Source organism: Haliaeetus albicilla, chromosome 5 (assembly GCF_947461875.1).
Source record: "Haliaeetus albicilla chromosome 5, bHalAlb1.1, whole genome shotgun sequence".
In the NCBI taxonomy this organism is placed as follows: domain Eukaryota; kingdom Metazoa; phylum Chordata; class Aves; order Accipitriformes; family Accipitridae; genus Haliaeetus; species Haliaeetus albicilla.
The window spans coordinates 30,515,552-30,539,759 of NC_091487.1; the positions used below are offsets into that span (position 1 = coordinate 30,515,552).

General features: G+C 39.7%; 1 protein-coding gene across 1 annotated transcript in view; it reads right to left on the reverse strand.

The window, feature by feature from the left end:
* The window catches only part of ARHGAP5 (Rho GTPase activating protein 5), a 50,155-nt gene extending 33,072 nt beyond the window's left edge, over window positions 1–17,083 (reverse strand). The window contains exons 1-3 of the mRNA XM_069784018.1: window positions 16,802–17,083; window positions 9,176–9,282; window positions 1,187–5,085 (exon numbers count right to left, since the gene is read on the reverse strand). Coding sequence (XP_069640119.1) covers window positions 1,187–4,909 — 3,723 coding nt within the window. The 5' untranslated portion in view covers window positions 4,910–5,085; window positions 9,176–9,282; window positions 16,802–17,083. The remainder of the gene's footprint in view (window positions 1–1,186; window positions 5,086–9,175; window positions 9,283–16,801) is intronic.
* Window positions 17,084–24,208: the final 7,125 nt, after the last annotated feature.

Sequence of the window (24,208 nt, forward strand, 5' to 3'; positions counted from 1 at the left end):
ATAACTTCAAAGTATTTTTAACCATGATTTTATACCCACAAGACATCATTATCTATGCTTATGAGTAAGCCTTAAGAAAATTTAGTGCCCTTTAAATCAGTCATGTGTAATTCAAATCACAGCTGCATACTAGGACGTGCGATTCAGAATTTAATCCATTAGTAAAATTTAACTATGCTGTACTTGAACAAAACTTATTTCTAAATGCCATTCAACTACTGTCAGATTTAAGCTAAAAGGGACATTTTTAAAATGCTACAAAACACAATATTAAAAAGGTTAACTTATTTTGAGACAAGAAAGAAAATATCTAACTGACCAGGAACACTCCTGATTTAATGTTAAACAACATCCATATGCAAAACAACAATTGCTAGCCTAAAATTAAAATCTAAACTCTAAAGAGTATACATCCAGAACCTACACCACAACAATATCCTGATATAATAATTTTTAAAACAGTAAGTAAAAAAATAAGTAACTATCAACCATAAAGATCAAAATAAAACATAGACATTTTCCAAGTAGAATGTCACATTATTATTTAGAAACCCATACTGAGCAGGCATTTTGTTCCCTTTATTTTGTTTGAGTAGAGAATTGTACAGGTAGCACAGCTTTCAACTTGACTACTTGCTTGCCCACACTAGGAAATGCAGTCAGTAAAACCACTATACAAAGTTTCCTTTTCGTGCTCTTGTTTTAGAGTTCCAAATAGACAACTGAGAATTAAAAAGAAACCACCCCTTTCATTCACCAGCCCTAAATTTCATTCCAACAGCCAGAACTGCAAGAACTGAAAGAACCAGTTCTAACCAAGAACTCACAAAGCAGCTTTTTAAAAATAAAAAAAAAAATTTAAAAAGATGTTACAATTAAAAAAAAGGATCTGTGGACCCAATTCTGCTTTCACTTACTCATATGGAAGGGAGACTGCACATGTACATACAAAGGTGAAGAGAGCTGAAACTTTTTGAACAGCTGATTAGGTAGACAAACCATTTCATTCCATGAGGTTTGCTAGTTCCAAGCAAGTTAAGTAGAAACTTGGACAAAAATCAAACAATGCTACATCAAAATTTTAAAGCACCTGTTTCAAAATAGGGTGCAACTCTTGCATATTTTGACTCTTCCCTTCTTACAATGCACCAGAAGTTTTAAATAAAATTTAAATCAGTTGACTTACCTTCTTATCTTCTTTTACTTTTTGGGTTTTCTTTTTCATTTTTTTATCATCCAATTCTTGATCTGATGTAATAGCAGGGTTATCTATGCCACCCTTCCATGTTTCAACAGGTGAAAGAAGTGGATCTTCTTCACTTCCACGATGTCTTCCTTTTCTTTTAGTTTTAGAGGTGGTGAAAGCCTCATCATCACTTGCATCCGAATGTGTTCTCCTATAGTAAGACTTAGCTTTGCTGAACAGAGTCTTAGACTTATATTTGTATTTTGAAGGCCTTCTTTCCCCATGACTTTTGGATATTCTATCAGAAAACCCATTTTCTTCCTCACCTTGGGTGTTTATAACAACCGAGTTTCGAACTTTAATAATACGATTCTGACTATCATCTGGAACCGCGTAGATATCATCTGCAAAGCCTTTATGTTTGAAAATAGTGTCAATAGGTTCAGCATAGTTGTCAGATTGGTCTATATCTTCTGGTGGTGCCGCAGGCACTCGAGAAGGTTGTTTCCTGGGGTTTTTGCCAATACCTGCCTCAATTGTTTTCAGGAGGTTAGGATCCAGTTTTTTCACATTTGTTCTTGGAACAAGCGGTTTCGGTTTTATTGGAGGAGGCACTTTATGGTTGCGTTCATGGTCATGACAATTGAGTGGTGTACTGTGAATAGGATATTCATTTCCTTCCAAATCCAATCGGTACTTTGAGCGGTCGCTAGGTGCTGGGAGTAACCTTACATCATCACCAATTGGACTGTAAGGTGGTGGTCCTTCAGTATCATCCTCTGAATCTGGATAATTATAGTCAAGGGAACTTCCTCTGGGAGATCTTGGAAAAACATCTTCACTTGTATGCGTTGTTTCTCTTGTGCTGTCTGACATATAAGAACTTTCAATCATGTTTTTCTTCTCTAATACATCACTGAAGAACAATGTGAAAACCTCAGTTTGACGATGATATTGAGATAACGAATATAAAGCTGTAAACTTAGCAGTAATCTCTGTTGCTATGTGTTCTCCTTCAGTCATGAGTTCCTTGATTGCTTCATTCTCAAAGAAGTCTGCCTGGCTATCGGTAACAGCCACTAACTGGACAGGAATCGTATCCTGAACTTCAGAAAGAAATGCCCGAAGCATTCCCATTGATGCCTTCCGCTTTGCAGAATAGACCAGTATATATCCATGAACAAGTTCATCTTTCCTTACACCAATTGAAGAATGATATGACAATATAGTTATCTGTATTCGACGCCTCTTTTCACCTATTATTTTATCAAGCATCAAAGAATTATTTTGGCCAGCCTGAGCAGCACTACAGGAGTGAGAGTCAAGGAAGGGTGAAAGAATAAGATCCACACTAAATGGATCACCACACATGGCACACATGACAATTCTTAAGTCAGCTTCTGACAGATCTTTAATGGTGGGAACTGGACTTACAACATCAAAATTGTGTTTAACTGCTTCCAGTACTCCCCTCAGAGCTTGTTTTATTTGGGTCTCGTTAAATTTGCGTGGATACGTACCAGCAGGCACATCTACAAAAGGACACTGTAATTTGTTGGCCAATTGCTGTCCCTGATGTCTCAGAATAGGTAGATTCTTGCTAACACTGTCCCTCTGGTTAGCCAGTATTAACGTAAATGGAAGATTAGCCATATACTTGTCTCTCCTTATCTGAGATGCTTCAGCCCTTATTTTTGCAATGCACTCCCCAATAAAATTCAGTGATTCAATAGAGTTAAACACACAGAAACAACCATGTGGTTTGAAGGCTGAGGTCCACAATTGAGTCAACAGGTATGGGGATTTTGCATCAACTGGCCTAAGATCTAGCTCATATATTTTTCCATCTAATGCATATTCATCATCGGTGGACTGTGTCCGAATTTCATTTGCCAATTCCTGTGCAAGGCCATCTTTGCCCAAAATGAAAAGATTGACTTTATCAATGTTGGCACTATCATGGTATAAATTTGAGCGGCCATGGTCTAGTTGCAGAAGACTGTTGGCAAGTAACTGCTCTACTTTAATGTCCATGCAATTTTGGCCACTGAGACAAGTTTCTTTAGTTGGGTGATAAACAAATCCTATGTGTTTAAGCAGAAGAGATTCTCTATCAGGTGCAAGTTTCTGTAAAGCTTTGTATCTAGGTTCTTCACTCAGAACTGCATGGATTTCACTCATTTTATCTGAACTTGGTGTTGCATTAAGATCCAAGTCATAAAACAGCTCTGAATGTTCAAAAAGCATTTCCTGAAACTCCTCTTTGGCTTTTTCAACAATCTCCCTCTGATGCCTACCATACACTTCCTTACTATCTGCATCAGTGATATATTTGAATGCTTCATCCTCCACCACAAAACATATAACTTCTTCCCATGGCTGTCCAGGTGAAATGAACTGGATTTTCTCAAGAGTTTTTTTGAATTTCTCCTTCATTTCAACCCTCCTTTTTTCAGATATAAGATGCTGCACATGGTTTTGATAAACTTTTTCTGCCTCTAGCGTAGTGAGAAGGTCAAATGGAATCCTTCTGTCATTCACTTTATCTATATGGTCAGTTTCATCCCAGGGTGTTTTTTCAAGCACTACAAAACAGGACTGGAAGTCAGGCCTTTTCTCCACTAACTTCAAGGCTTCTGACCAGCTCAAGTGTTCAATCTCATCAAGATTTGACATAAGAGTATTAAGAGCTCTTGGCAATGCATTAATGTATTCTTCTTTTCTTTTTCTAATATGTTCCTGTTTAAGCTGCTCTATGTGTTTTGAAAATGTATTTTTGGCCTTTTTTGTTCCTTCCAAATTTATGTACTCTTCATAATCAGGGTGGTTTTTCAGTTTATTACTAACAGTTTTCCAAGTTGCATGATAGTCTCTCACAGTTTGGACAAGTTTTTCAAACTTATCTGTTGCTGTAACAACTAGCTGTCTTTGAGTTTTATAGGCATCCAGATAGGGGATTATTTTAGGTTTACCACGAGTTTTATCCATCATTTGTACCAGTGCAGTAAAACATGTTTCAACATTGACATTGAATCTCGCTGATGTTTCCACTACCACAAGGTTCTTCTTATTTGAAGCAAAGGCCTGAACCTCTCGCAGATAATGATCCACACATTCATCACATTTCGTTGCTGCTATTATTATGGGTTTTTTAGATTTTGAGAGCTGGATATAGAGATTATTCACAAATTTAAGTTGATCATCAAACTTCCTATTGCATCCTTGGCTTACGTCAATGCACAATAAAAACCCATCTATGCTTAATTTCCCTTCAGGCATTTGTTTTTGCTCAAAGTCTTGCTCCAAGCCTAGCTGATCTGTGCAAATGTACATTAGTTTTTCTGCTGACTGCAGTTTGGAGGCAGCTGCACGTTTTATATATGGTTGCAAATTCGTACTCCGATGAGGCAAGAAAGTCTGATCATCAATGAACTCAGTCTGTTCGATTACATGAATTCTGCACTCAATTCCATCCTCACCACTTTGTGTTACGTCACCCCAGTACAAAAAGTGATCATTGTTAACAACTCTTCCTCCAAAGTCAATTGTGCTAAGCACAGAGGTATGCTCAGGATAATATTCATCTGCTTTTGAACGAACGAATCTATTGCACAAACACGACTTTCCAACTCCACAATTACCTTTATCCTTTTCAGTTCCAGACAGTCCAACAACACTAACAGCATAAGATGGGGGACGTGGCTCTTTGTTTTTTGCCATCATAACTTTCCTCTCATCCTTTTGCAATTATCAACGTAACTGTATGTGGTTTTCATTCTGGAAAGGTTCCTACAAATTTAAGTTGTATATCCAGGGTTCCAGAAATAGCTTTCAGTTGTTCCTGCTTCAGCTTGTCATTGAGAGAACCTCAGATAACCAGGATGAGGAGGATCATCTTCCTAAAGAAAACAGAGGGAAAAAAATTTAAAGATTGCAGGTGTTTCTTTCTAACATTCATGAGAGAAAAGAGATTTTAAAAAACACTTTTGCTTGCTCACCCTGAAATCATTTTCTATGTATATGAAAATTTTACAACTACTTTAAATGAGATCTTAAACTCATAATTCATTCATGTAAATGCTATTTATATTATAAATTTTAAAATAAACAGGTTTTAGGCACAGTTTAATAACAGTTCATCACCTATTTTGATAGGTGATCAGCATACTTCTAAAAAAAAAAAAAAACCTACACCCAAAGCCCCAAATTACTGTTTTCCTTCATAGCTTATGGGTACTAGGCACTAGAAAGCATTTTCAGCATTTTCCACTGCAATACATACAACACAAAAACTCTAAACCCAACCCAATATTCACATACACATACTTCTATTCACACTCATACTTCCACTAGATAGCATGCTTACCTGCGTGAATAACACTACTTTTGTGTGCATTTGTAGGTTTGGTTTTAGGTTCAGTAAAGAAACTTTCAAAACAAGCAGCTGTAAAACCAGGAAGTTAGCAATGTGGCTCAGCTGCTGCCTATCTGCAGAAGTAAACTACCCTATTTGTATACTAACAGTAAGCTGCTTTTAAGAAGTTTCTAACATGAATTCTACAGAAAAATAAAAATATTGTCATACAAAGTACAGAAAAATAAGATTTATGTCTGAGATTTTAAGATTACAATATAGTATCATTCCATCCCTAGGAAAAAAGCAAAAACTTTTAGTAACTGTAAACAAAAACTACTCTATCTACACTCAAACTTCCACAGAATTATAACAAGGTTCCAGTGGCTTTACTGAAGCTGTCATCAAATATACAGTTACCACTAACTCTCAGTTATTCATGAGAAGACTTTGCTTGCTTACATACTACAAATGGAAAGATATTTACTGTTTTAGAAACAATTGCATTATGAGGAAAACATAAAAAAAAAAAAAAGAATGGCTGAATGACTGGGCCCAGCAGGTTGTGATCAGTGGCGTGAAATCTAGTTGGGGGCCAGTAACCAGCAGTGTACTCCAGGGGCCAATACTGTTCAACATCTTCCTTAATGACTTGGATGATGGGGCAGAGTATACCCTCAGCAAGTTTGCTGATGACAAAATTGGGAAGACTGGCTGATACACCAGAGCATTGTGCTGCCATTCAGGGAGACCTCAATAGGCTGAAGACATGGGCTGACGGGAATCTTGTGCACTGCAAAGTCCTGCATCCAGGGAGAAATAACCCCCACGTACCAGTATATGCTAGGAGCCAACTGGCTAGAAAGCAGCTTTACAGAAAAGGACCTGGGGAATGTCAGTGGACAGCAAGCTGAACACGAGCCAGCAATGTGCCGTTGTGGCAAACGAGGCTATCGGTACCCTCGGTGGCATGAGACAAAGTATTGCCAACAGGTCATGGTAGGTGAACCTTCCCCTCTACATAGCACTGGTGGGGCCACACCTGATGCACTGTGTCCAGTTCTACAGTACAAGAGAGATATAGAGCTACTGGAGAGAGTCCAGCAAAGGGTCACTAAGCTAAATAAGGGACTAAAGTATCTCTCATATAAGGCAAGGCTGGGAGAGCTGGGACTGGTTAGCCCGGAGAAAAAAAAAGGATCAGGGGGGATCTCATCAATGTATACAAATATTTGGAGGAAAGGTACAAAGAAGTCAGAACCAGACTCTTTTCAGTGGTGCCTAGTGACAGGACAAGAGGCAATGGGCACAGACTGAAACACAGGAGGTGCCATATGAACATCAGGAAACATTTTTTTATTGTGAGGGTGACTAAGCACTGGCACAGGTTGCCCAGAGAGGTTGTAAAGGCCCCCTCACTGGAGATATTCAAAAGTCACCTGGACATGGTCCTTGGCAAGCTGCTCTATGTGACACTGCTTGAGCAGGGAGGCTGGACAAGATGCCCTCCAGAGGTACCTTCCAACCTACACTGTTCTATAATTTTGTGAGAATATTTTGATAAAAATACTTTTCTTTTTCTTGGTAAAAAGACAGCTATCACACAGCAGTATAAATGAAAGGTACAGACTAATGTACTTAACATATTTGGTTTTAGATTTGTGGAGTACAAAATAACAACATAAATGCGTGTAAAAGAACCCATAAATAGCCCCTACAGAAAGGAAAAAGTATAACAAGCATCAATACTGAAATTTTAGTTTCAATATCTCAGCTTTATTTTTTATGCATTTTGTCATTCTTAGCAACAATTTGTTAAGCATGTGACTGTAGTACCTTCCTTTAGTTTAAAAAAAAAAAAGTAGAATCTGTCACCCAAAAAGCTCTCAAAATCTGCTTTAATACTTGTAAAACTAATTCACAACTGCTAAAACGTATCTGAGTTTGAAGACATGCAGCAGTAAAAAGTATTTGTATCATTAAAAGTTGTAACAGAAGATAAAAACATTGAAGCCTTTAATATTTCATATAGAATCAATGCCTGGCCAACAGGGCTTTCCAACTTACTAACACCTAGAAATATAAAACTGATGTTCTGATTGGAAGCATAGTATTTATGTAACAATATTTGTAATGAAATTAATTGACCAAAATATAAAATACCCATATGTAAAAAGAGCTTTCAGTTATAGAAATCATAGTCAAGGAAAGTATCTTTTTTATAATGAAGTATCAATTTCATTATAAAATGAAGAGCAAAGTAAACTCGGTCTAATTTTTATACTTGCAAGTTTTTATATTGCAAGAATTGAAACTTTTATGACATGTTTTAGTAATGATTTTTCTTTTTTTAAATCAGTTTTCTCAAAGACACACTCAGAAAGAGAATTTGTATTTTTAATTTTGCTTTTTACTGTTTCCACTATGTTTTTTATACTCTTAAAACACAGAATTTAGAGCTAACAGAAAACAGCTCTGGGAATAAAAATACTTAGCAAGAGTAAATCCTTCACAAGCAGTGTTTATATTATTACAAATAAACCCAGTGTTTTCTTTCTAAAGCAAAGCTTATCATAGTAGCATCATTCAGACTATTAGAATGAGAAGTTTACTCAGCACTTCCACTATAAAACGTTTTCTGTTTGCCACAGCAAATACAGATTTGACATGGACTAAACTAGAACACAGAAATCTTCATCCACAGGATTACTTCATTTAATCAGGAAGACGCTGTCAATTTGCAACTAGTTTATAAGAAACAATCAATACTTTCAGATACTCTACATCCTCACATAGCAAAGGTTCTTCCTCCTCCAGCAATAAATGTTTTGTCAAATCAATACATTTTTAAGTGATTAAGTACAAAGAGTAAGGTGAAATGGGACACTGACAAAGGGAAAACACACACATTAGTCTCTCACAAAACTTCTGACATGGAAGAATTTCACCATAGTGGGAGTTGTATCACCAAGGATACTTAAAACCAGTGTGGTTTTCTTTTCATTTTTTATACAGTTTCTACTTTGCATTGATTGTACAAAGCAAGTCACAGAATGAAATCTATGTTGATTAAGTAATAAACCTGGTAAAAACCTGACATTATAATGGTTTCACATTTAATACATAATTATTAAATTGCTCCCCAAATGGAAGATTTTTCTTTTCAATATACCACTAATTTAAAGGTACTTTATAGTTTTGTACAGTTTTAAAATACACACTCTGGAAATTTATGGTAAGTTAGCTCAATTATCTTACTTCAATCTGCCTAATTCTGTTATAACAAATTGAAAACACTCTAATTCATTGCCCCCCACACTCCCTTTGTCTTTCTTACAGATTCAAAGGAGTGGTTGTTTGATTTCCCCAACTAATTTCAGTCTTCAAATTGAAAATAATAGAGCATTTCTATGTTTAAATAGAAAAACTCTGAAGAACTACAGAAGACACAAAGTATACGACATCACTGCAGGAAGAATCTCTGACCTTCTACAGTCACACCATAGGACCTTGACTCTACAGACTTTTAGATTTCCAAGTGTAGTTATAAAGAAAATAAAGCGTATCATTTTGTACTTATTCACCCACCTCCCCCCTTAAGCATAAGATTATGAAGACCTAAAGTCCAAACTTACCCTTAGGAAAACAAGGTGCAAAGCAAGATGATTATCCTGCTGTGATCTTCCTGCAGTAATGTCACACATTTAAACAGTGTCCTTCAGTAAGTTCTTCCCTGAGGGATCTGAAAATGAAAAAGTAAGATTTGTTAATAATTTCAAAATTATGAAAGCAGAAGCAGCAATCGGAGAAGGTACAATACTTCACTTATACATGAGGATTGTTTTCCTCATTTTAAACCCATAAACAGAACTTGGAGCTCAAGCTGGTCTTCCTCTAAACTTAAAGGGTTTAAATCCTGTAAGCACAGCCACTAATACTTGAGACAGAGAGGGCACAATTCTTAAGTGACTGCAATTTCATAAGTTCAACTTGGTATTTTAACAATACCTAGGCTGCAGAAGCCTCTTCTGAAAAAAATTAATATAGTGTCTCAGATAACACACAAAATGTGAGATATAAAAATCACTAATCACTTGTAGAAGAATTTGGAATTCTAAAATATCAAGAACATAGTTTTGTAAGATGAAGTCAGTATAGTACAAAATACATAAAATGAATGCATGTCTAAATACATGTATATACATTTCATCACTAGAAAAAAGTACAGTCTACCTCAAAACCCTTTTACCTGCAGTACAGCATTTCTAAATTTAAAGGCCTCACAGACTGTGACAAATCAGAAATTGAAAGCATAATTATATTTAAATATAATATATTTTGAATTCTTAACTAGGATACAAATTGTTAGTATAACCTTCATAAGTGTTGGTTTTACTGCAGGGATGCTGCTACAAAGTAACCAAAAATGGAACTCCCTTCCAGGGAACTTCTTCAGTTCACATCCACACAAAACCCAGACTTTGAATGACAGGCCAGTGATGCATATATCAGGATGCAAAAAAGGAAAGGAACTTGAGGCTCTTGAATTGGATCATGATGTAACCCACTTTTAACTAAGGAAAGGTGTCATTTTTAAGCAAGATGCAGTACCATGCTGTATACATGCGAAACATCAAGAAGGTATAGCAGAGTTTTTTCTTGTTTTGTCACTTACGATTATATCCTCAGTAATTCCACTTTGCTTTGAGAATAACATAGCTAATTGAAAAACTCTAAGCTTTAGTAAACTTTCTTTTGGACAAAAAATATTCAGCAACAGTGATAAGCAATATACCAATACAACAACAATACTGCCATTCTCAACTTGTGGTACTGAACCACACCAAAATCATTAGGCAGCAGGCTATCAGTCCTGCACTAAGCCTGGCCTAGCTGCAAAGCTGAACTCTATCACTTGAAAGAGAAGACAGGAGGTAAATCACACTCCCTGTCCTTACCTCCTAGCTGTGGCACTCCTCTATGTCCACAGCTAGGTGAGCAGAGCAGATAGTTGCACATGAGGAAACAGACTACAGGACTCTGAAGAAGAGTATGTGGAAGAGCAGACAGACTGAAAGAAAAGTGTCTGTGCCTGCAAGAATGCATCTGGGGCTTGGGGGAGGGCGACACCAGTCATTTTGCAATGCACACTGCCACAAGAGAAAGCTCCACCACCCCACCCCACCCCAAGATCAGCCAGAAGCATTGAGGCCAGAGAAAACCCCAATTTTCAAATACATGTCTCCCCAAAGTCTTCTGAGCTGAATTCTAAACATTAGCATAGAATGCCATGTTATTAGCAACTAATAAATACTAAAATAGTTAATCACCTATCGTTATTTAGTAACTGTGGTTGCACAGAAACTTGTAGATGTGAAAGAAAAATCACAAAACCATAGCCAAGAAAATCACTAACAGATAAATGCTCTGGATGTTTCTGATACACCTTCCGAAATTGCTTTCCAAACCTAAAAATATTTACCACCTGCAGACCTAACATGGCTGAAGCAGAGATGTCATCTGAAAGACTCTACAGAATTGCTCATGACCAACAACTATTTAAGCAGGTGCAAACAATGCCAACAGGGAAAGTGTTTTCCCACAGTCCTTTACTCACTCTGTAATGTTGTCTAGATGCAACAGTTTACAGACCTGTGTTTTTCAGGGTTAGTTTCAATTACCATAGCCTTGTGATAGTGTTTGTAAATTAGCTGCCCAAGTGAAGAAAAGCACACATGGAAAAAAAAGGCCATCACAGCCTAGTAGTCTGCTTTGCAGGGTATATGAGTACACCAACAGAAAGTTACTCTGACATCTACAGCAGATCACAAAGTAAATTCAAACACATTAGATATCGCTGAAATGGTTTGTAGGACAACTTTTGAAGGCACAGCACTTTCAAATATCAAAGACCATGATTCCAAGGAAGTTACAGCTCTGGATTCAGGTTACTGCTGACGGTAAGTTTTTATACCGGGTCATCCCTCACTTCACACTTTTTGAGAACCAAAACTTGGCATTGGAAAATATTTAGTATAGTATCCAAATTCTAAGACTTATCAGCACATCAGTAATTACAGCTCTACCCAAAACATACCAGAATAACAATTCAACCATTTTCACTTCAAGAACCAGTAAAAAAATCTAGTGTTGATGTAGCTTAAGGTAATGTTGTTACTTCTCATTCCATATTTACCAAGAGGTATCTTTTTCACTTAAACAAGCATAAGAAATCTTCTCTTCAAACCAAAACCCTTTTTAGAAACTAAACTAGATAAGGAGTATACCAATGTCATCAACAGTTTCAATTCACCAAAGTCTGCTGAGGTCCTAGACACTTAATGTGTCCTGTCCTCTCTACTAACACACCAATATTCTTGCCTTCACAAGTGCTGGTAATCTTAATTAAGTAACCATACTTGAAATCTTATTTATAAATAAGGGTAAACACAATGCTCCCTGGTAAAATGCTGCAAGTACCAGCCAACACTAGGAAAAAAAGATTCAGACTGCTTACCAGGAAATAAGCTCAATCAAGCAATAACAAGATAGTAAAGGAAATGCCTTGAAATGCCTTCAATAGTGATACTCTGACTGAAAAGGAATACAGTTTAAGTGGTATGGTGATTAGTCATGCTAGGTAAATGAAGGATGAGAACGGATTACCCCAACCGCTGTTCATTTCAGATTTGGTTACTGTGATGGCCAACTACCATCCCTAAAGAAGTTACATAGCCAAGATAATTCTTTGCAAACAAAAGTAAAATAATCCATTTATAAAAAAAGAGAAAACCTGACTGTTCAACTTCATATTACAAATCCATGCAAAACTGTGTTTAAAAACAGAAGTTCAAAGCTCTTAGTTCTTACTAAGTTTACTAAATTTCTCCTATTAATAACAATACCCTGAAGACCGCCAGTGTATTACCCAAAATTAAATCATGGCCTAAACTTTATTTCTAAATTCAAAACAGAACATCATTCCTTAGCTGGAATCTAGCATTCCAGGGGGTATCTATTATCATTGTTGCTGTTCACAAAAACCAACCAAACAAAAAACAAGCCAACCTACACAAATTAGATCATGGCACAACAAACAGGTAAACGGCAAAGGTTCAAATTATCAGCATTGCATTATTCTGAACTTAAGCCTCCTGACTTACTTATCTACAGATTTCTGAATACCTGAAAGCATTCGATATAGGTTCAAAACCTGTATTTTAACAGCAAAGGAAACAGTACAAGTTTACAGAAAAAATAAATTCTTAATTGTTTTCGTACAGGACAAGCTGCTACTAAAGACATGCATAGCACTCACAGAAGTTCCTTAGTGCAAGATTACCTGATCAGGCTTATTTACAAAGTTATTCGGGAAGAACACAAAAGAACTAATGGAGAAAATTTACAAAGGGGATTCAGGAAAGAACTCATAAAAAAATAAGAAAGAAAAAGAAGCAGTTGAGGAAGGAAGGATCGAGGTAAAGACAGAAAAAGGGCTAAAATGCATTTGCTGCAAAATGAAAAATTTGCATCCTGGCAGCAGCAACTTCAACAAATTTCACTGATCCACATATCTGGATCACTTCATGTTATTTTGCTTTGTGAGGAACTTCAGTATAGCATCCAGGACCTGACACCGTAAGTTTTGAGACTTAATTCAAAACAGTAGTTTGTTGTTTGACTTTGTACAAGCCATATGTGTAATTTTTACCTATGTAAAATGAGAACACTGGTTACCCACTTCTTTTTTAAATTATGAAATGAACTAGTGAAAAGGTATATGTAAGCATCAAATAATATTCTGCATAATAATTAGCCAATTTAAATAAATTAATGCCAAGATGCAACAATATACACATTTCCAAAATTGTGCATGCGGGTTTTACTTTTTTAAATGCAAACATTCTTCTGCTATGCTTGTATGTCAACTGATGCAGAACTGCAAAAATGCATGGGAATTGTAACTCAAAGCCAAAGAAACAACTCTAATCTAGCACAAAATGTGATGTGCAGAACTAGCTACAGAGTTATTATTTCAGCTTCTGGTAAGTGTTAGCGACTAGAAAAGCACAGCTAATACCCAAATTCAAAACAGCGTCACTACAATTGCTTCAGATTTTCCTGTGAGGAATTTTGAACTCATTTTTCTTTGAATATTTCATTAAAATCCAAAAATATAAGGAAGCAATGAGACAGTTCAACCAATAATCAGTAAAACGTAATACCCTTAAAAGTACTTTTTAAAGGTGATGAAAAAACCAAGAATATTCCAGCTCACTTACACTGACCTTTAGGCTAAAAATTGTCAGGGGAAAAAAAGAAAAAACAACAAAAAAGCGATTAAGAGTTTTGTGCGCCCATCAAGATAGAAATAGGACGGATAGAGGGGAAAAGAAACAAACAAAAAAAAAAAATCCTGACAGTCCTAATACAGAATTTCCAGTGTTACTGGGGCTACCTGAAACGAAACTTCCTCTCGTAGTTAGGAGTACGGCGGAGTACTGGAAAAGCAACGGGACGCTTAGCCCAAAGGCCGCGCTACTTCTGCCAAAGCCCAAGTTAAAACGGGCAGCGACGTTCCGGCCGCCGCCGCCGGGCCGGGCCGGGCCGTGCCGTGCCGTGCCGGGACCGGACAGGCCGGGCCGGGCGAGGCGAGCCGTGCTCACCGAGCCCCCTAGCGGCGACGCGGCCGGCAACGGCACAGGGCGCTCCCGCAGAGCGGGGAAAGCTCTGCTCTGCCCAAAGAGCGCAAGCTCCTCTCAAAAGCATTCCTCTCTTATCACACAGCAAGAATGCATCACGGGCTTCACTCTCGGAGGGACGTCACGTCCACAGATGCGACTGTTTTCCGTTTGCTCACCGACGTAACGATGCCAGCAGAACTTAACTTAACACTGAGTATTTGGCTTCACAAACTTCCATCCTCCCAGCAAAGGTCAGAGAGTACCATCCCTGAAGGATGCCTTCCATGCGTAATCTTAAGAACGCACCACGTATTAGTCTACTAGAAGCAGCGATGTGGAGTGTTTTGAAGTTTTCGGCAAAATATTCCTGAAGGATGCCAGTACATGGGATTTCTCTTCTGTTAAGAAAGTACTTTTGGAAGTCTTAAGATACCATCAGCATCCTTTTAGTATCTTTATTAAACGGAATGGAATTACTTTTGCACCATCTACTCAAATAACAAGTCCCCAAGGGGAAACTTACACAGAACAATCTATTAGGATCAGTGCTTTTCTTTCCTACAAAGTTTGCACACAGAAAAACACCTACGTCTTTAGGAAAGCACGTTTTCTCTGTAGCCTCAAAAACATGTGCAACGTTTGATTCTGTTAGTGCCAAATATAGCATTTTAAAACAATTTAGTCTGCGCCTAAAGTATTTAATTGGATTATGTTACACATGTAACACCTTAGCTAAAATAAAGTCCAATACCAGGGAGTGGTAGGCATTTGGTTGCAATTATTTATATTTTTACAATGCTGGCAGCTGCTTTATATAGGGATACTTAAAAAAAAAAAAAAAAAAGCACAACATACTATTTAAGCTCAGTATGTTCCAAGCTTAAAAGTGACTTGTTATACTAAAACAAGCTAGTGATAATGTAGCAAATGATTAAACAATTTCTGACACTTCAAGTACTAGACTCTTTTAAAAAAATACCATATTTACATCACACTTTCTAAGCTCTAGTAGCACTGAGTTTCAGTAGAGTACTACAAATAGAATTTTAAGAATTTTAGCACTTCTCAAAAATAATTTTCGAAGAAGCACAAAGGAAAATAAACCCTTATAAAAATGCACCTGGGTAATATGCTGCTTTTAGACATGTACTATAAATTTAAAAATATGTATAGGCTTTTTGAGAAAGCTCTTAACTCTGGTCACTGATGTCACTGCTGAAAACAGCTGTCATACTGAAGAACCTTAGGAAGGTAAGACAGCACAGCAGAAAAACCTACCTATTAACTCCTCATTCATTTATGAAATAAGTATGCAAGTACCAGTGCTGTAACTGGCTTCAATACACAGGTTTAAAATGGACGTCCAATTGACCAGCAAATGCTGTTCTCTCTTTACTGTTTTTACTCTGCAGTGTAGAGTTTTTAAATTTCTGCCAAGGATCTTTATTAAGAAAAAAAAAAATCCCCCGGTTATCTGCATGATACTAAACTAAAGAATACACACATACCCCCACAGGCCTATTTTGGTCTAGATTTAAAACGTTTCCCTCCTACTTATTAAGGCAATACTCCACGCCGATATCAAAAGCGACGCAGGAGAGGGCAAAAGGGGGGTACAGAGGAAGGGTGGGGTGTATTCTAGGGGGAAGGTGACAAGTATGTCTTCCTTTTATAAGAAAACGATCTTTCTTCTATTTTTAATTAAAACAGTGGTTTATACTCCTTATGTCCTACATTTACAACACCATGGCATTATATCTGTCTATCTCTGGTGCTTTCCTTGGGTGGAGAGAGTCTAAAGGTTATGCTGGTTGAAGGGATTCAAAACGCTTGAAAGCTGCAACACTGCAACTGGCTACCCTATTTCAAAGCCTTAAAATCCACCTGGTGGAAAAACAGAAATGCACACACATCATTAGGAGAGTGAAGTTTTCTGAAATTTAATATCGAGCAATATTTGAAGGTGAAAGGAAGGAGGAGAGAAATTGACAACTGTTCAAATTTAGTAGAGAAGGAAAAGAACAGAGAAGACGAGAATGAGTAGAAGGGGGCGATGAGGAGGAAAAGAAGTACAGAGAAAGGAGAACAGAACGGGGGGGGGGGGGGAGGCGAGGCAGTGGGAATGGAAGAAGGGAGGAAGCTAAAGGAGAAGGGGAAAGAAGGGAATGAGGAAGGAAGGAGAGAGGAGCAGGGAAGCTCCCCTTCCTGCCTTCCTCCCTCCCTGGAGAGCCGTGACCAGCTGGCAGCCTCGTACAGCAGGCTCAGACCCTCCCATTGCTCAGGCCTTCATCACCTGTCTGGGACCAAGCACTCCGCTCCCTGCCCTTCCTGCCCCCCCTCCCTCGCGTGGAGGTGCCGAGGGGGCCGAGCGCGGGGGGAGGGGGGGGGGGGGCCGGCTCCCCTCTCCCCACGCCAGCCCCAGCCCTTTGAACTGGTTACAGCCAGCGGCCGCCGCACCAGCTCGCCGGGCTACAGCCGCCTCCCCCCCCCCGCTCCCCTTCCGCCTGCCGGGCCGGCCGCCCCGCTCCGGGCCGCCGGGCCGGGCCAGGTCCCACGGGACCGAATTCCTCCCCTCACCTCGCGCCGTCGGGATCCGGCTCCTCGGCGGCGGCGGGAGCGGCAGCATTCCCGGGACGCTCTCTCCACGCCGGCGCCCCCGGCGGCTTTTCCTCCCCGCGGGGCTCTCTCCGCTCTCCGGCCCGCAGCTCCCGAGCGCTCCCGGCCGCCGCAGCCGCAGCCCCGTCCCACCTCTCCGTTCCCTCCCCGGCGCTCTCGACTCAGTAATGGCGGCCGCCGAGCTTCCCCGGCTCTCGCTTCGCTGACGGAGTCTCTCTCTCCCCCTAACTTTACCTCAGCAGCTTCCCTCCCCTCCCCCCTCCCTCCCGCCGCCGCGGCTCAGCGCGCGCCCGCCCGGCCAGCTGCGCGTGCGCGGGGAAGCGCCTCTTCCTGCTGCCGCTGGATTCCCTGGGAAGCCTGGGAGAGTGCGCGCGGCCGGCCGCCAGCTGCGCGCGCACGCGCGCCGCTCCGCCTCCCCTCCTCTCTCCGGCCCGTGCGGGCACGCGCGCCAGGCGCCTGGCTTGCGCCCCGGTGGCCGCACGGGTAGCGCGAGGAGCCGGGAGGCGGGGGGCCGCGGGTTCTAGTCCCGCCTCGGACAGCGAGGCAGGCCGGGACGCCACCGCGCTCCCTGCGTGAGAGCGGCTCCGACGGGTGGCCGTCCACACGGCGCGTAGGCCACGACGGGGCTTGTTCCCCAGCGAGGGGACGGGGGGGGGAGAGAGAGAGAGAGCTGGAGCTGGAGCCCAGCCTATGCTCTCACCCAGCCTGTGCTCTCACCCAGCAGCGGTGCCTCCAAGGGAGGAAAATGGCGGTTGGCCGAGATGGAATTAAAAGGTGCCAAAATGCTGTGTTGGTCAGCCCTCTTCCCGCCCGCTTAGCTCCTGCAGGGCTGCCTGTAACTTTTCACAATGTTTACCGGGTTTAGCCAGTGTAACGCAGTGCTGCTTTCGTTTTTTAATCATAAAAAAAGCGAGGACTGGCAGCAGAGCCCCCTCTGTGGCCTACAGACGTAAGGTCCGCCTGCAAGGGAGCCGTAGGACGTTGCGTCGCAGACGATAACCAGCCGCCTTGACAATTCAGGAGTCAGATTAAGCAACCAAATGTAATGCACGATTTTCAGCGCTATCCCCACATGCCACCATTTTGCAGGTGGCTAGTGGGAGGTGAAATCCCTCTCCCACTCTCAGAGGCCACCTGGGTTGTAATGAAGGCCGGTGAAGCGCTCGTGCAGTGGTGGTGTTGCGAAGCGGCCAACACGGGTATTTCTGCTTCTGCCTTTGGAGCTGGGTTTCCACAGGCAGTGGGAGGTCAGGCTTGGGACACAGCGAAAAAACTAGTAAGTAGGTGCTCATCTGTTCTATCCGCTGCAGGGGACAGGGCATCCGTGGGCATCATGCACGTACACCTTACTTCTGCGTAGGCAGAAATGCATGTTCTATGGATCATTCATTACTATGTATACATACAAAGGGACAAATAAATATTTTACTCCAACCTTATTCGTGTCACAGTCCGAGTTTTGAGCATTTTACTTGTAACCATAATATTTCATAACAGTATGGTTTGTTCTGTGCAATTTTACATATTGTGTTTTACATCTGACAATTAGGAAGTTAAAAGGTTTAAAAATTCAGATCCTTTCTAAAGGCACATTGCCTGTAAACTTGAATTTTTGAGAAAATTCTAACTAGCTAAACCTTTTTGTGTTACATTTGAGCGAACGGCCTTGTGTGGATGCTGCCTTACAGGAGACTATTTCTAGAAATACTCATCTAGGTAGGTCCACACTGAAGAGATATAAAATTATTTGGCATTGTAATCACAGCATCTGCTCAAGAGTTTTTTGCGGTCACATCCTAGTTCTAAAAAAAAAAAAAAGGAAAGAAAGGCAAGCTAAACAAGCCTAAAATCAGAACTTAATTTTAATTTGAATTGCCTGATTTTTATTTTCGCGGGGGTTTTTTGTTCAAAATACATACCTTGGGGTATTAAAGCCCCATTTCACATTACCAGAATCAAAAACCTTATATACATATGAAGAAAAATCTTTTGAGATTTCTTAGCTTAATAAAATAGAAATTTAAAGGAGTGAGATCTGTATCCTTCTGAAACTCTGTGTAGATATTAATTACCTTAAGCAGTTAATATTAATGAATTTTCGTAAAGTTCCATCATGTAGAAGACCTTTCATGTAGAAGACCGCTCATGTAGGAATTGATTGTATCGCTTACTTTGATCCTGATCTGAGTCAAAAAAACCCTCAGCAAAGTGAGTAGGCTTACATAGGTATAGATGTGAAAAAAGAAGTTTAATGGAGCAGGACATGAGCTTGGGAATAGCAGGAAGCCTTTTGCAGCAAGCTCAAACCTGGAGCACGCAAGGATAGCGAAGGAGGGCTTCAGTTAGAAGCAGATGGCAACACCATTAGTTACAGGGAGGGTGGAGGTACTCTCTTCACAACGATGCACAGCGACCAGCCGAAAGGCAACAGGCGCGAGTAGCTTCCTATGATGTTAGTCCCCAGTAGATCCCCAAAGCAGTCCTCAGTGAAAGAAAGAACGAGATTTCCAGGCAGAATTACATCAGCTAATTCTTCTTCCTCTGACCCTAAATATTACCCAAAAAATTAATATAATAGAGGAAGACTGTAAAGTCAGAAATTGATTTTCATACAGATTTCCTCACTTCAGATCACTGCAGTTAGAGAAAACTGATGTGCAGAAACTCCATTTGCTTGTTGCCTTCCAGGAAGTACGCAAAGTTCTGGCAGGCTACATTAGGCAGCTTGCTATGATTTTGCAGAGCTTATTAAACCCTTTGATTTTGGATGAAGCTACAAAAAGTCAAGAGTTATGGCCAATGAACCAGCAAGCAGGGTTATAAGCAGATTTATGACACAGTGTTTTTCCTAGACTCTATGAAATTTATAAGCTTTGCAGTTTGATGTTAACTATTGGGTAGAGATAGCCCACTTCAGATGCATATTAAGAAGACATGCAAGGTTTATAAAGTTTCAAAGGGAAAGTGGTGAGAAAATTGCAAATCCATGAGAAAAGAGTAGATGTACAGATAGTTTTATGCCCTTATAAGAGCATAATAATTAGAGCTATAGGGCTACTTAAAGATTTCATGTCACTAATGAAGCAATACAATAAATGGCAACAACTCAATCAAAGTATTTTTTAATATAAAATTTTACTTAAATAGTTCAGAAATATTTGTGAATATTTGTCAGAAGAAATCTTTCAGAAAATCTTTTCCATGACTGAGAAGAATACAGGGAGCATTATAACTTAGAGAAGGCATAAAAATAAAGTATAATAATGAAATCCGATTAATAATTTAGCTAGGTTAGTGTTTTGTTAATTATACAGAAAGACATTTCAGAGAAATGTTTTAGTAAACCTTGAGAAACTCAGAAGAAAGTCATTAATGTTGTGCAGCATTTGTTATTTATAACAACTATTGTTATTTGAGCCTTTTTTCTGTAGCAGATTTCCCCTTAGAAACACCTTCATACTTCAAGGGCTGATTATAAACATAAATAAAGTAAGCATCTTCTAGGTATCTGGAAATGTATGCAAGGTGAGCAAAGAAAGGGTAGTTTGCTTGTCTTTCCTTTCGGACAGCAGGGCTTTAGGGATGGAAAACAACAGCAGCATCAACAATCCACTGTTTCCCAGCCTCTTTCTGTCTCATTAAGCAGGGCCAAACAAGAGAAAAGTTTGTATCTCACTTTCCCCATGCTTCTGGAATTGGGGGATTTCAGACCACAAACCAGAGCAGCAATGCACACACTTCTCATGGGTACAGCATTTTCTTAATTGCCTTCACTCTTCCATCATTGCTTTCTTTACACCACTTGGAAGTGCAAAGCAAGCAATCTTACCAGTGTGCTGAACCAAAAATCAATGTACTGTTTTTGGTTGTAGAACATGGAACCTGCACATATTATTCTACCTCAAGGTGCTTTTCAGACCTCTTCCCCAACATCCCTCATTAAACAGCAGAACTGCCAGGTCTGTCTCACTTCGAGGAAAAGGCACTGTTTTGCATAAAGTTTAAGAATCAATGTTACAGCACCTTCTCTGTGAGAAAATCTTCACACGCTTTGAAATTGTTCTACTATTTCTGCTCATGTTAATTTATTGCGCTGTGTGTAAAAGCATTTGTATACAGGAAGAGAGGGCAAAACAGAAGCGTACTTACACTGTCATCTCAAATTATTGAGGAAAACCTGCTCAGTTTCTGATAGAAATCATTTAGATAAATGCATTCACTTACTAAGAGACCCGCATCACTGCATAATTTGGTGGTGTTAAGGGGAAAGCTCACCAGCATTATTGGTTTCCTGATCATCAGTACACCTGACAAAACAAATAGCAGGTAGAATATTTATCTTTCGTTATCTTACCTTTCTTTATCTTTCTTCTAATGCCCACCCTTGTTCTTGTTTGGGGGTTCGGGTTTTGGGGTTGTGTTTTTTTTAAACTAATCTTCTATTCATTTTTAAATTTAATACTACATTGATCACCATTTTTTATTCATTTGGATGATCTACCATTTCAAAGGGAATGTCAGGAGCATGATCAGTGATTGCACTGAACCTGGCTTATGCAAAATCAAGCATTTTTTCCCTGCAATACTCTTTCTCTTAAGGATTCTTCACATAAATACAAAAAGCTATTAATAAACAATCAATTAGCTATGGATCACTGTCTGGATTACTAGAAGTCAATTATTTTTGCAATAAATTATGGAAGATTTTTTCCCCTTAAAGTTTTATTGACTTTTTGTGCAGCAGAATGCTATTCTATCTATTGAAAACTGAAATGTAAATAAATATTTGAATATGTCAATGCATTGCTTTATACAAGTTGGCTATACGCAACACTGTTTCCTAAAATCATAATTTCATTTAATGATTTCTCTGTCAAGAATATTATTATGTATACTCACAAGATTATGGGGGTTTTTTTCTCATTCCGTGGCTTCACTATGGTTTGGTTAAGTGTGAGTGACAGAACCATCATTCTTTCCACATCTCTAAGAAAATGAGGTAGCATCCAAAGGTGGGGGGTTTTGTTTATTTTTTTTTTCTCCCCACAAAATCCATTATTTTAGATTATATTACCTAACAGTAGGCAGTGTGTAGGCAAACCGTAGGCGAGGGAACTGAGCATGGTCAGTATCTCTACTGCTACTTAACAGTTTTTTTTATCTTCCTATAGATGCCAACACATCACATTCTTGTCGTCCTGATCACGCCTGTGGACCAGCACAGTGCTACATAACCATATTTCTATGTACTACTGGAAAAATATTCACTTGATAGGGGTAAAAACAAAAGCAGTTTTGAAGGAGACTTTGAGCAGAGCACTCTGTACAAGAAAGTTCTATTTCCTGTCCCACTTTACTCCTGAGCAAGGCACAAAAAATTCCTCTCATGAAAGAGCAGTAAACTGAAATCTCTCATACATAAGAAGTTGTCCCGTGATTTAAGTTGGATCAAAACATCCATATCACACTCCAATACAGGCGTGACAGCTACCAGATTCACATAATCCGCTCTTGTGCCATGACTCCCTGCCTTTTTCTAAGCCACACTACGTTCCACTTGGCCAATATGGAGCCCATGACTCCTAGAGACTGGAAAATCCCAGAGTGCAGAAAGATCCAACAGAGTGTGGGAGAGAGACAATGTGCAAAGACATGGAATCCAGTTCTGCTTCTAAAAATTAACTGGAAAAGAAAATTAGCCAGACACCTTACGTATTTTAGTTTAGAAAAGAAAGAAAAAAATCCTTTTGGGATAAGTTTAGCACTTACATATATACTAATGAAACCTAAACACTGAGGAGAGAGCTATTGCCTAGCTCAACATGGAGAAGGAAATAGCTGATTGTTTCAGTTTGGTATTTTACTTATAATGAGCCAGTTTTAACTCCTGCTCCAACCGCTGGCTGCTCGAGCCCAGCCTCACAGAAGCCGTGCCTTCAGCAGAGCACTGGGCCGCCCGCAGCACCCTGCGCCCTTTGCTGGAGGCTTGCAACAGGCGTGCGGCAGCATCCTCTCCAGCCGACAGAGGCTACTGCTGTAACCCACGCAGGTCTGGATACCAGTTCCTATGGACTTACTGATGATACCTCATTTCTACTGCTGTAACCCACGCAGGTCTGGATACCAGTTCCTATGGACTTACTGATGATACCTCATTTCTACTGCTGTAACCCACGCAGGTTTGGATACCAGTTCCTATGGACTTACTGATGATACCTCATTTCTACTGCTGTAACCCACGCAGGTTTGGATACCAGTTCCTATGGACTTGCTGATGATACCTCATTTCTACTGCTGTAACCCACGCAGGTTTGGATACCAGTTCCTATGGACTTACTGATGATACCTCATTTCAGTACAGGCGTCAGTCTGATGAAGGGAGAGGAGGACAGATTTTTATGAACAACACTTCTTCTGTTGCTTGCTTGCTTGTTGAAATCAGTGAGTGAAGCATTGGGAGCTGCTCAGAAGAGATTACACTTATCACAGGTGAAGAAGAAGAGGGCTGTGAGGAGAAGATACCAGAAAAGACTCCTGGGGACAAGGTCATAAAGGAGGCTTGCTTTGCTATCATCATGTCTCCCTGTGTGCTTTCAGACAACCAAGGCTTTTCTGTTTAGAGGCATATTGGTTGTAGGAGTAAGGGGAGAAGAGAGAGTTGGGAGTAAGAAGGTTTTCTGGATTGTTTTCTGCTAAGTAATTAGTATCGATAGGTTTTTGTTTCAGATGCCTCAGGGATAATAGAGCTTTAGGAAATGGGTGGATTTCAGTAGACTGTTTGCTTTACAGCTATAATTGAGAATTTCTAAAAGGGGGAAAAAAAGGTGCTAAATGTGCCTCTGGAGAGGTGATGGAAAATATTATGACACTAGTCAAGATGATTGCAAACACGGTAAGGCTGAAATGTGTTCAGCTGACCTAACTAAGCATGAATAATACATCACTTCATTTGACTACAATATTACTGGTCAAATTCCAAACATATCAAGGTGATTTCAATAAGCAAGTTGTTGTAGTATCAGATACTAACAGTTTAGATGTTACAAGAAATATATGCTAAAATATTACATTTCTAAAGAAACAGTACTAAGCATTGTGTTTCAAAGCAGTCTTCCTTACAGGGCAAGCACCTTTCCTTCTCTAATAAAAAGTTGTCAGAGGCTGCACTGTTTTAATATCACAAGAAGAGCAGTTGCCTCCAAATTGCAAACATCTGAGGAGATTTAAGGGCAACAAATTCTATGGGAAGGAGCAGGGGCGATGTTCATTTTACCAAGACATTACAATTAGAAAGTGATCACACGATTGATTATATTGACTTCTGATATTGAAATTATCCTTGTAAAGATATTTTCCTTATTAAGACAT